General features: G+C 46.0%; 1 protein-coding gene across 1 annotated transcript; it reads right to left on the bottom strand.

Moving 5' to 3' along the window:
- Positions 1-2,413: 2,413 nt before the first annotated feature.
- LOC135825297 (tyrosine-protein kinase STK-like) lies at positions 2,414-11,212 on the bottom strand. Its single transcript, XM_065338036.1, has 2 exons — positions 10,401-11,212; positions 2,414-3,554 (listed from the first exon to the last, which is right to left on the bottom strand). Exons 1-2 carry the CDS (start codon positions 10,478-10,480, stop codon positions 3,233-3,235), a joined length of 402 nt encoding a protein of 133 aa, XP_065194108.1. The 5' UTR covers positions 10,481-11,212; the 3' UTR covers positions 2,414-3,232.
- Between the last annotated feature and the right edge of the window lie 2,741 nt (positions 11,213-13,953).

The following is a 13,953-nucleotide window of genomic DNA, read 5'->3' as shown; positions in this document are numbered from 1 at the left end:
TGCGTGACAAATGCCCCTACAAGCCCAGTTAGTATGCTAGCCTGCTCTTGATCTTGCTACTACGTATGTGTACGTGTACATGCATCGGCGAGTAAACCAATCTCTCCAGACTATCGTGAGAATAAAGAATAATCTACATCATCACTACTGTATGAAGGAAAATGAGTGACATGATATCATAATGCATACGAGTTCAGAGCAACTGGCCACCACTAACTAGATACTCAAATTTCGGAACTTTTCGGTGCTGGTATGACGGCTGAAGGCGAGGTAAGGCTACCAGAACATTTGGGTACAGAGAAACAGTTCCCTATTGGATTATGTGTGTTAGTGTTTGTTCGGTGTATTGGAATTTTAGGTATGAAACAGACGCACCGAAAGTACCGAAAATAAAAGCACTGTAGAACGGGTAATTTTAGCGACTATTAATTTTAGCGTTTTCCCATTGTCAACCGGTTAGCGACGTTTTATTTTAGCGATTTGCAGCGATTTTACTCACGGATCACCAGTGCACTACTAATGTCTCAACGGATTGGCGACTTGAAACTTTAGCGAAAAGGAGTCGATCGATAAATTCGCTAGGGTTTTTACGTCGCTAAATTTTTTTTTTAAATGTTTATTTGAATTCGGATAGCTCAACAGTACAGAAGTACAACTACAAAGAGTACCGAATAGAAGGCCCCGAGAACGGGAAACCAAAAAAACAAAACGGGAAACCAAAAAAATTACCCGTTCTACAGTACACCGAAAAATTGTGAAATTACAGTACTAAAATTATCATGCAGTCAGCAACTACTTATGTATAAGCAGAAATATTCGTCTGGAATTTAATTTCATCTTTTTCGTCCAAGGAGCTGTGGGACTAAATTAAATGCCGGACTACCGTATTTTCCGGAGTATAGTGCGCATTTGACGTGCCATTTTAAGCCCCAAATTGCAGGTGCGCACTATGCTCCGGATATGAAATGCATGTACTTCAATGAAGATTGAAGTGCGCACCCCCAATGAAGATTGGGGGTGCGCGTTATACAAAAGGCGCGCACTATACTCCGAAAAATACGGTAATGTCGATTTGTCCAGCTTTTCAATACACTCTTATGACCCATGGACGACATTTTCAACTGGACGAACTCCCTTTCTTTGGAGTTAGATGAGATTATTGACCGACGAAATGTCACGAAATACAGACATCTACCCATATTTATTTTATCACCATTAATTAGACCATCGTAGTATAAGTCGCACCGCACCGACTTTTTTCCGGTGAACTAGTTTTTTTAACGAGACAGCTTGGAAGCTCAGGGCCCTACGCTATGCGTTTTTGCCTAACTCATCATGCATGTTATTAGAACTGATGGACATGGTTTTTTCCATTGATTGGCTACATCAAACTTTCTCTTTACACTCGAGGGTAATACGACACCGTCCACCACCTTGATGACCTAGGCAAAAAAGCATAGGGATGTTATAAATTGTTCATTTCTCCTTCTTTTTTTTTCAAGACATAACCTAGGATTAGAACCCGCACTATCGCACTCTATGCATCCCCCGATACACTTCGCATACATACTCATTCTTCCAAGTTGCTTCACGTTATGATCTTGCATTTCAGAGCCCTATTGGAATATTGTGGCCAGCTGTCTTTGATGGTACGATACGGTACGGGACAGTTATGGGATAGCGCAAGGCATGCCGATGGCACAAACAAACAAACAAACACGGAATTAAAGCTATGTGCACCCTGGCTAGCGCAAGAGGTTACTGAAGTAACGTCTTTTTCCCTCTATACATTCTCCCGATACACTTCGCATACATACTCATTCTTCCAAGTTGCTTCACGTTATGATCTTGCATTTCAGAGCCCTTTTTGAATATTGTGGCCAGCTGTCTTTGATGGTACGATACTGTACGGGACAGGTACGGAATAGCGCGCAGGCATGCCGATGGCACGAACAAACAAACACGGAATTAAAGCTGTGTGCACCCTAGCTCAAGATGTTACTGAAGTAACGTCTTTTGCCCTCTATGCATTCCCCCGATACACTTCTCATACATACTCATTCTTCCAAGTAGCTTCACGGCATGATATTGCATTCGAAAGCCCTATTTGAATAGTGTGGCCAGCTGCCTTTGATGGTACGGTACGGTATGGGACAGGTATGGGATAGCGCCAGGCATGCCGATGGCACAAAAAACAAACAAACAGGGAATTAAAGCTGCGTGGACCCTGGCTAGCGCCAGAGGTTACTGAAGTAACGTCTTTTGCATAGCTACGGGAATTAATATGCGGCTTTTACTCCGGCAAATACGGTGTGGCTCGAAACACATCAAAACAACAAAAAGTACGAGATCATGTCAACACGCTTACATGGCACACAGTAGACAAACCGGTCAAACTTTCTACCGTCGGAAATTGAGACAAACCCGCATCTTTGCCCTTCACAGACGTTAATGTTTATTCACAATGCATCACTCCCAAGAGCGTGCAAATTTGCATCAATGCAGAAATTGTACAGTTGATTGCATCATAATTTGGGATGCTTTAGTCGGAGATTATACCATTGCGTCATCATTTGATAGGTCTTGCACGGGGTGTTTTGCCACCCATACAAAAATGTTACCACTAGCTAGTTAGCATATACACATGTACACACACTGTGTGATTCAGGGAGAAAACTAAGACCATAGAATCAGTCCAGCTGCTAAGCCAAGATAGAAGCAATGTCAAATAGATCTCACATGTGTGCAATCTTTCTCTATGTGTGGGCAATGATGATATAGACAGAATAGTGTTGGTCGGTTCGCTACTCAATAAACAGTGCACCATTGTGGAACAGAATTATACGCGCGCGCGTACACACACACACACACACACACACGAACACACACACATAAACACACACACACACATGTGCACGCACACACACACACACACACACACACACACACACACACACACAAACCCACACACACGCAAACACACCCACGCAAACACACACACGTGCGTGCATGCACATGGACAGACGGACACACACACACCAGTACACACGGGACAAGATCAGCACACTCAAACAGCAGCATTACGTAAGTATAACGCCGCACAGCACGGACTCACCACACAAAAACAGCGAGACATTCCATTGGCAGCGAAACCTTACCATCACCTGGAGGTGAACGCGGCCATGGCGGGGCAAGGTTCTCTCAACCACTGCTCCACCTCAGACCAGTCACGTCATACGTAGGAGTTCGGGTGTCCGGCTACTGTCCTGGGGGCGGGTGTCGTCAGTCTCAGCCCTCCCGTACCGGTGTTCTCCTGATAGAAGTTAATGAGTTCGGGCAGCGTGTCGAAGTAGGCCTGCTGGGACAGGAAGTACTTGTAGGGCGGCACCGCGTGCTGCTGGATGCGATAGTGCTTCACCATCTCGTCGTTGCGCACCGATATGGAGAACTCACCGGCGATGGTCTGGCTGCGTCGCACCAGGAACGTGCCGCGACCCTCGCACTGGCCGAGGTGTTCCTCCGCCTGCACCTTGCTCATGTCCGGAAAGAAGTACCTGCAGAAATGGGAACAGCGTAAAAGGGCAGAAGTCGGACAATGTATGTATGTACAGTCAACTTCGCTAATAACGACTGCGGATATAACGACAGTTCGCGAATAACGACAGAATTTCCATGCCCAGAGCAAAGTCTCATCTAACTGTAATACATATAATGAGACTTCGGGTATAACGACACTTCGCGAATAAGGACACTTTTCTGATGCCCCGCCGAGTGTCGTTATAAGCGAAGTTGACTGTACTTCCTCCGTATACAAAAACTTCGTGACTTTTTTTATGGCTGCGCACAGCTCCGGAATTGTTCCGTTTGACTTGAAATAACACTCGTGGCATTATCGAACCTGCTTACAAGCTATGATCAAAGAAAAAGCAAGTCAGGCGAATGAGATTGAGTTTATTCAGAGTCTTCGTCGCTCGTGTCATTGTCACCTGACGACGCTGCCTCCGCATGGCCAACAGTCGCTGCTTCCGCTCGCATTTCGTTCAGATTCTTTCCAGCTGCAGTGATGATACGACGCGGCACTTGGGCTATGTCCTCTTCATTTCCAGAGCTGTGTACGAATCGGTGTCAACTATATTCATTCGATCCAACCCGCGACCTCCATTGTGCCGTGAAACGAGTCGCTCAAGCACATCCACTAGCTTCGCATTTTCTCGGCAGGATAATCCTCCCAGCATTCTACAACGGTTTCGAGGAGGTCTCTGCGATTCCCCTTGGCGACTAAGGAGACATCTGACTGGAGAGAGAGAGAGAGAGAGAGAGAGAGAGAGAGAGAGAGAGAGAGAGAGAGAGAGAGAGAAAGAGAGGGAGAGAGAGAGAGAGAGAGAGAGAGAGAGAGAGAGAGAGAGAAAGAGAGAGAGAGACAGAGAGAAAAGAGAGAAAAGAGAAAGAAAGAGAGAGAGACAGAGAGAAAGAGAGAGAGAGAGAGAGAGAGAGAGAGAGACACCCCTCGTATAACGAGGGTCAGACTCATATGGTTCAAATGCTTGTCATGACTTTGCCAACCCATGATGGTGGTAGTCAGGACCACTGGGTTTTTTTCCAGCACTGTGCGTCCTCTGCTTTGTAATATTCTGTCAAACTAAGTGTCCATATGACAGAGGAAAGCCCATGCAGAGTAGTCTCACTCGTCCAGCACTCCCATGGCAGAGTAGTCTCACTCCTCCAGCACTCCCATGGCAGAGTAGTCTCACTCCTCCAGCACTCCCATGGCAGCAGTGTCTTCACTGCCAATATATTAAATAAGAGATCGTGATTGCAGTGTTGGAGTGAAGTTACATACATAATTATACACCATGTTGTCCGGGATATATGCCACACTAGAGTACCGCTACATGTATATGGCCCACCCAGATTTTTTTGTCACGAAATACTGACACCTACCCCGTTTAAACACTGGAGCTTCAGGATATACTGTAAAAGCAGAAATTTTCGGTGCTGTAATATTATCGGTATTCTCCAAAATCGGCGGTTCGGTGGAGGGAAATTTTCGGTAAACCCGTTTTCCAGGTAAGTGTACTAGTACTATACCGACATTTTCGGTGTGTTTTATTTTCGGTAAAAATTTCGGAAACTTTAAATTTCTGCTTTTACAGTAATACTGTCAACCGCGTAAACAATGACATCGGGTATACTAATAACCGAGTCACCATCTGACTGCACATCTTCTGCCTCAGGAACAACAACACAGGCTAGAACTCCATCAAGTACAGAATAGCAATGTATACACGGAGACTCAACTGTGCATAGACTAATACATGAAGACGATAATGGTGTAAGCTAGGAGGCTGACCCTCAGTTCTTCTGCACCCAGCAGTACTGTATGCCAAAAGCATGCGACAACGCACCCGTACCCTAACCAGGCCCCTCTATCCTGTATGTGGGCATGTGTGTGCGTGCGCACGTGTGTGTGTGGGTGTGTTTGTGTATGCGCGCACGTGTGTGTGTACGCATGTGTGTGTGTGTGTGTGTGTGTATGTGTGTGTGTGTGGGGGGGGGGGGGGGGTGTGTGGTTGCGCGTGTGTGAAGGGCCGACAATCTTCACAAATACCACGAGATCAAGGGATTGCGTGAGAGCGGCCAATAGATGTACTCAAGTACATCAAAGCCAGCATAGAAGACCCTCGGCGCGACCTCTCTCGTTAATGATGTCATAACACGGGCAAAACTACTTGCCATGACGTCATAAAATTGTGCTGAACATGCCGATGTACAAAGTAAAACAACGGTATGGGAAACAGACGCGAAACTGGAACCAGGCGTCCTGTCACAGCAATGTACACTTGAATGCAGTCATACAGGTCTGCTCTCCACAGAACTCTCACTTGTACATAAACCTCGCTAGTAGATTTATGTTATTATATGGTGCATCTCAAGTTGATCGATCGATCCGAGAACAGGCCACCTCAGTGCCCATCCTAGGATGGGCATTAGCTACTTTGCCCATCTTAGGATGGGCAAAATCCTTGGACGGAATGGAACACACTATATTAGAGAGGTTCTGCAAAACGAAAGTGTGTACGAACTTTCGCTCTACGTCACGAAGTGAGAAACTTCGCACGAACTTTCGCAACTTTGGACGTGAAACTTGCAGGGAACGCGAAATGAACTTTCGTAGGGTCATGGTGTACGTGCACTTGGCGCGTGCAAATTACGAAAATGTGCAGATCACAAAGTTCGTGCGAAAGTTTGTACACATTTTCGCAAGGCCAGTCGCGAAACTTCGTTCGAATTTTCGGTGTGCAGAAGCTCTCTATTCTGCGGCATTGATGGTATCTGATGTTGATGATGGTACAGTGTGTATTTGTTTGCACGGTTGAACCCGCCTTGTAATACCCTTCATTTTGAGGTACACCTCGTACTTTACATACAGTTTTCTACATAATATAACAATCATAATTTTTGCGTGGTCGCATGGATTACGTTATGTGGAGAGTAGACCTGTACATACTCTCGGTGCTGCTCATGTTTAGCCCCATCCCCATTTTTTCCTGACCGAAATGTAAAACATATTTTGAAGAAAATTATGTAACTCAGATACAGTGCTGAGCCTTCCTAAGGGTTGGTTCACATACGCAAAATCGGCGCCGCAAGACATCGGCGGTGAGCCAGCTCCCGATCCGTTGCGCATACGGTTCGAGTACCAAATCTACTACAAAGTAGTACAGAATGTGCGCAAATGCTACGACAGGTTTGCCAATTGAAGCTTGAATTCTTGGTTTCTTCAGCAGTTCAAGGTCTTTCGGTGATGGCCACTCGGTGCTACCTTTTACTGGAGATCATGAAACTAATTTTATACCTTTTATTGCAGTCTAGTAAGCGGTGGTGTCGAAAGTATGCGTGCAGACGTCGATGAAGTCACACGAACTTGTCTATGTATCCTTCGTATTTCTTATTTATTTCAATTATATTTGTCTCATAAGTTGCACAACAGTCAAGCAAATCATGCGAGAAGGACGGGTTGGTATGCTGACTTAATTTGCCACCTTGAACCGACTACAAGACTGGCGAACGGACCTCATCTTTAGCTTCAAGTTCGGAAAATTTAGGAGGAGTCTTGGTTAGAAATTTTGACAAAGTCTGGCTCCCGGCACCGGCGATCACCGGCGCGAACGGTTCACAAACCACTTTAGGTCAATATTCTACGGGATCGGCGCTGGGGCAGATCGCAAGAGTTGGGCACAGTCCAACTTTGCCGGCGGTCCCTTGCGATATTTTACGGTATGATTTTGTTACGACTGCACTGGTTTACATAATCGCAATGCGCCGGAAGAGGTTGCAAGAGGCCCACTTCCGGTGACTCTCGGCGATATGTGAACCAACCCTAAGGGGATACTGAGCCAATGAATATAATTAAAATAGATCAGGTCGTTGAATGTTTTAGTAACATGTCAGTTTTGTACCCAATTATCACACATTCTGACTGCTTTTTATCTTGTCACAGTCGTGGATACTAGTAGTTCCTTCATAACTCGTTTCCACGTGATTTCTTCTATTTTAATAAGGAAATTATTCATTGGTTCGAGGGAAAGATGCAAACGGGAAAAGTCTGAAGAAAAAATTGACGGTCACCACCACGACTTGAACCATGGGCTTTTGCTTGAGGCCAGCGGTGCTCAAACCACTGAGTAGATGTCATTCCAGCAGAGACCGTTCAACATGTTCTCCAGATCTCGATTTTTGTCCTCAAATGAATTTGTGAACTGGTGTGTTTGACTGTGGGAGCCAGTGTTGCTCACAAGATGTTCCTGTGAAAATAAGCTTTGATAAAATGGGGATGAATCGCAAGCACTTGAGTTTTTGGGTGGAGATGGGAATGCAGCATTGCATGTATTAATGCACTGCTCTTGGACAAACAACGGAAGTGATACAGTGGTGATGGTTTGGGCCTCTTGGCAGGCTGCATGCCACACTGCACAGTTCAACATTGCATGTTGGAATGCATTGCTCTTGGACACAGCACAAGTGATACAGTAATGATGGTTTTGATTTCTTGGGTTGACTGTATCCCACACTGACACAGCACAACATCCCTGCTTTAGGCTGAACCACACACACATGTCACCACACACACATGTGCGCGTGCACACACACATACACACATGCACACACACACACATACACACACACAACACATACACACACACCCACACATGCACGCACACCCACACACTGCGCACAATCCCTGTTTAATGCAGCAGCAGCAACAGGGATTGTCACCACACACAGTCATGGTATACACATTTTACAAGACATCCGGCAATGACATCCGGCAATGACATCAGGCATGGACACTGATCCACAGCACACAATTTAGCCAGGCTACGTAAACCCAACAAATTTTTCTCTGACATGATGATCTCGCACACAGGTGCAACAGCATCTGCCAGCCTGGTACAATCAGGCATGGTGATGGCCTGGGACGTAATCATGGTTACTGCCTAAACTAGTTTCGTTTCTCACCATAATTGTACGTCCCAGCCCGTGGTAACGCGGATGTAGGAACTGATTGCTTCACTTACACACAGGTGCAGCAACACAAGTACAATGTACTACTACTGTTAGTATACAAAATCTCGGCACTTCACGATTTTTGACATTTCGGCGGCGATTTATTTTCGGCGTGGGGTAGAGGGCATGGTATAGTGCGACAGCTGCTGTGAAAAATTTCATCGGCGTTTTGGGTCGGTGCCGAATATAGCCGAAATTAAATAGCTGCCGAAAATTTGTATATTTACAGTAGTTGGCAAGCAATCAAGAAGGAAGCAATGCCTGTACCTACGGTGAAGTGAAAACTAACTAAACATGCTACTGTCACATACACTTTTCTAGTTGTCCGCAAACTCCAAGGCACCCACTCACACATAAGGTCGTATCTTCTCGTTAAACCTATGAATTGCAGGCAATAAGTAGTTGAATTTGCGACTCGCTATAATAACATGTCCTAGAGTACAGTAAGAACGTGTCAAGGCAACCACCTGTCTCAGAAGACCACTGAAATGAGCACCAAGAGATGCTATTTCCAGTCAAACGACCCTGGATAAGAAGACCACCCGGTAACAGAGATCACGTTTTGAAGGTCCCTTGAGCGGTATTAGAATTAGACCGGTTTCACTATAATTATAGCAAACCCATATTACCATCGCAGAGGACCTTCCAACAGCTGTCAAATCCAATCACCATGCTATTACCAAGAGTACATACCCCCTCCCCCCCCCCCCCCTCCCCCCAAGAGTGTGCAACTCCCACATACCCTGCTGTCCCGACAGAATTTCAAGTTGATGTTATTATTTATGGTGCAATGCTCCTTGCATCAGTGATTTACAACAAAGCATCACACGTTTTTCTTTGCCATAATTTGTACAGGATCAGATGAGCTTTGGTCCACCACACGTTCTGGATTCGTCTGATAATCCGTGTACAGTGCTCAATGCTGCGTAAACATGACGTCAAATTGCCACGCAAAGTGGTCATTGGCTACCCCAGCCATGTATTGCTTGGAATAAAATAAATAAATAAATATAAATTCTGTCCAAACAGCACCCATAGTCGAATTGCGCTCTATTGGGCGTGATATACTCTTGCTATCAGAGAGAAGCACTACTTGAAAGGTGGGCCTGACCAAACCATGAACCAGACCACAAGACAATCACAAAACGAATCATCGACTTGAACTAGTTTTCCCTTGTGAGTTGTCACCCAGCAGTATGGTGACATATTATTGCATTGACATGCAGTGCCCTTATCTTGAAGCCACGTGTCAACAGCTGCCACACACCCACCATGGACCGCCAGCACCTACAAAACGTCGCAGGGTAGCTCCAGGAGTACGACGGATTGAGAAAACATAGACACCTACGCTGACAGAACACGAACCTGGCAGCATATTGTCAGAAGCACAGCCGCACAGTTAGCCCCTGGTGTGGGCCAACGCGAAGCTAGTAGTGCTTCATTCAAACATAGAGAGACAGAGAGAGAGAATGTGTGTGCACCGAACAAACTTTACTTCGCGATGTTTTATTTTTGCATATCGCTGTGGAGCGTCACGATCGTGAAGTGCTGCACGCACACGAAAATAATACTAGTAGTAGTAACGCGCGCGTGCGTGTGTGTGCGTGCGCTCATACCGTACATACGTGGAGTGCACAGTAGCGCCAGTGGGGGGGGGGACATACACAGGAGCACCCACGCTTGCAGCAACACTGGAGTGAGCGAAGCAACAATCAGTAGTATTGTACTGCAACACCGGAACACCAGATTCACACCAACCCAGCAAAGGTGTTTTCAAACAAAATACATGACTGCGCTACAAAATACCGGCAGTGAGGGAGCCAGAAACTCACATTTGATTTTCCAGAGACGGTCCGTCATTCTGTCCGTTCACCGGCTTTTTCTTCGCCGAGCCAGAACATTTGTTTCCCATCGCCTGCGCCCGCACGAGTCAACAGCAAACATCCACAGCGTGACGGGACAGAGGACACCCGGTACCCGGTCGCTGGCGCTCAGGCCACGACACGTCGTCTCGCCCCGCAGAGAAAACGTGTTGCCAGTAGTACTACTGTTGCTAGTTGAGATAGAGAATCAGCTCTGCCCTGGCCAGGCCTGCTGAATCACTGGCTCTCCGGAGATTCTTACAGGACAGTAGATACGGAGAGCGAGCGAGTACGGAGCACGGTACGGAGCCTTTGCCTTTGCTGGTCAAGGCTTCCGTTACGCGCGTTGGCTTGCGTCAGGTGGCACGGACAGACAGAAGCGTTCTTTCGGCGGCACTTCCGCCCGAATCTAGTGCTTGTATCTCCAACACAAAACCCGTTTATGCTAGCCAGATGGTGAGCGTCGCACTACACGGACAAATCTAGCATTCTATATCTAGGGCAGCGACTGCACTGAGTCTGAGTGAGTAGCCTAGACAGAGATCAAGGCGAGATCAAAGACTACGGACAGTACAGGTAGACGTCTACCCAATCATGTAGATACACAGGTAAAACTAGTAAAACTACAGGTACTGCTAGAGCATGCGATGGCTGCGGAAGCAGTCACTGTCTCTTCTGCCGCGCAGGTTGTGATTCTCCGATGCAACAACAGCTACGACTCCGAGTGCATAAACCAAACTACACAGTTAGTCACAAAATATTAGTGAGTTCTAGTACTAGTACGTAAGTCTACTTGTCTTTACAAAATCTACATGACTGTCATCATGGTCATCATGGTCATTGTACAGTCTCATCATCACGGCCTAGGCCGGCTATGTATCGTATGGCAGTACTAAGTATGTGCTACTGCTAGGGTCTAGCAAGTACTCGTAGTCAATGGTAGTGCCCTGAAACTTAGTGAAAGTGAAAAGGCCTGATGTCAGTGCGACTCGCCGTGCGCCGTGTAGATCATGTACTTGCGCTGACTGCGCCGCCGCGGCGTGCATTCCGCAATCCGCCGGTTGCACTTGCACAGAGTTGGTCGACATCTTTACTTTTATTAATTAATTTTATAATAATTAAAATTTTGTCTTTGTGCGTGCGCGTCTTTGACTTTGGAGACTTTTGTCCTTTTACTAGTTTGGAGTCAGGGAGTCGTGTACAGACAGTACCGGGTTTATTTTAGGGTTTATTCCCGTAGCTATGCAAAAGACGTTACTTCAGGGTTGGTTCACATATCGCCGGTACGCGCCGGGAGTCAACGGGAGTGGGCCTCTTGCAACCTCTCCCGGCGCATTACGATTATGTGAACCAGTGCAGTCGTAACAAAATCATACGGTAAAATATCGCAAGGGACCGCCGGCAAAGTAAGTTGGACAGTGCCCAACTCTTGCGATCTGCCCCGGCGCCGATCCCGTACAATTTTGACCAAAAGTGGTTTGTGAACCGTTCGCGCCGGTGATCGCCGGCTGCCGGGAGCCAGACTTTGTCAAAATATCAAACCAATACGTGTCCTAAATTTTCCTAAATTGAAGCTAGAGAGGAGGTCCGTTCGCCATTCTTGTAGTCGCTTCAAAGTGGCAAATAAGTCAGCATACCAGCCCGTCCTTCTCGGATGATCTGCTTGATTATTGTGCAACTTATGAGACAAATACAATTGAAACAAATAAAAAATATGATGGATACATAGGCAAGTTCTTGTGACTTCACCAACGTTTGCAAGCATAATTTCGACACAATCGCTTACTAGACTGCAATAAAGTGTGTAGAAGTATTTTCATGATCTCCAGTAAAAGGTAGCACCGAGTGGCCATCACCGAAAGACCTTGAACTACTGAAGAAACAAAGAATTCAAGCTTCAATTGGCAAACCTGTCGTAGCATTTGGCACATTCTGTACTACTTTACAGTAGATTTGGTACTCGAACCGTATGCGCAACGGATCGGGAGCTGGCTCACCGCCGATGTCTTGCGGCGCCGATTTTGCTTATGTGAACCAACCCTACAAAGTAACGTCTGGCGCTAGCCAGGGTCCACACAGCTTTAATTCCGTGTTTGTTTGTGCCATCGGCATGCCTGGCGCTATCCCGTACCTATCCCATACCGTACCATCAAAGACATCAGTACGGTGTTGTACGGTATAAGGATGTCGTATAGCAGGTCGTACAACAGTATGATGAAATTGTGGGAAAACCCAACCATCGCTTGGGAACGATGAACATTACAACAGTCTTATTATAGTGAGTAAGAGTCAGGCCAAGTTTCTGAAGATCAGTAGCAGTGCTATCCCGAGCATTGTGTTGGCATTACGAAAGCATAGACAGGATGCGCGAGACCCAGGCAAGTTGCTGAAGATCAGTAGTCATTGCTGATAACGTGCAGAAAAACTAAATCCGCACCCTCTTTTGCCGTCGGACAGGATGCGTAATAGCAAGAGTACATAACCCCCCAGAGTGTGCAACGCCTGATCCAGCTCTCCATAGGGTCTTGGTTAGGCTTTTCCACATTACATATTCGAAAAAATAATGGAAAGGTGTGGATGCAAAATTCGATTTTTTGGGGGAATGATGTTTTTCTCGAAAAATGGTTAGATTTGAAAAAAAACTAAAAATATTCAAAAAATCACCCAATGTGCGAAAATTATTCACCCGTTGCCATGACAACAAGATGGCTGCCAAATGCAATCGAAGCAGGGAGTCATAAAATACCGGTATTTTACGACTCCTGATTCGAAGCATGTACAGACTCAGTACATAACCATGTAACAGTGTTGGCATCAGGCCTCAGGCTCAGGGCTAGGGTCCAGTACTAGCAGTAGGGAACATGACACAGTACAGTACCCGTGCATGCATGCACATCATCATGCTGTGGCATACATGTATTTCAAGACTGACAAGAGTCTTGTTACGTCAGGTGCTGGGTTAGATCTACACAAAAAGGGAAGTCTTGCCGCTGCCAGCACAAGAAAATGCCTCTATGTACATGTATGTATGGTCGCGTAGTTTAGCTTACACTTGTAAAACTTGTTGTTTTTGAAGAAAATCCGCAAAAATCACGCCAAATGTGTTGTTTTTGAAGAAAATCTGGCAAAATAACGCAAAACTTGTTGTTTTTGAAGAAAATCTGGCAAAAATCATGAAAGATGCATTTTTATACCCGGGATTCATTTTTACCCCCAAGATGCAAAAATTATGCAAAACATAATGTGGAAAAGCCTAGTCTTGGTCGAGCGGAATCGGATCTTCTGATGTCATGCGTACACTCCACACCAGCGTAAGGCCGGTCTCGAGGCGGCTCATCTCAATTCTAAAATCCACCGGGAATCCACAGGAAAACTACACAGACTACCCTGTTATTATTCATTGCAAAAGAACACCGAAAGGCCAGACCGCATGGTGAAGACAAATGTCTAGACTACTGAAGGATTCTCTGAATCCTTGTGCCATTAACAAGAGGCAGGATGAGCGCGTTACGGGTTGAGTTTG

This window comes from Sycon ciliatum, chromosome 9 (assembly GCF_964019385.1).
Source record: "Sycon ciliatum chromosome 9, ocSycCili1.1, whole genome shotgun sequence".
NCBI classification, from domain to species: domain Eukaryota; kingdom Metazoa; phylum Porifera; class Calcarea; order Leucosolenida; family Sycettidae; genus Sycon; species Sycon ciliatum.
Note: the sequence above shows the minus strand (reverse complement) of the source record. Positions and strands in the feature narration are given on the sequence as shown.

Excerpts from the sequence above, each read along its gene's own strand:
- LOC135825297 (XM_065338036.1), bottom strand. The coding sequence starts at position 10,480 with ATGGGAAACAAATGTTCTGGCTCGGCGAAGAAAAAGCCGGTGAACGGA. Across the intron at positions 3,555-10,400 it reads CCGTCTCTGGAAAATCAAAT|GTACTTCTTTCCGGACATGA; the intron begins GTGAGTTTCTGG and ends CCATTTCTGCAG.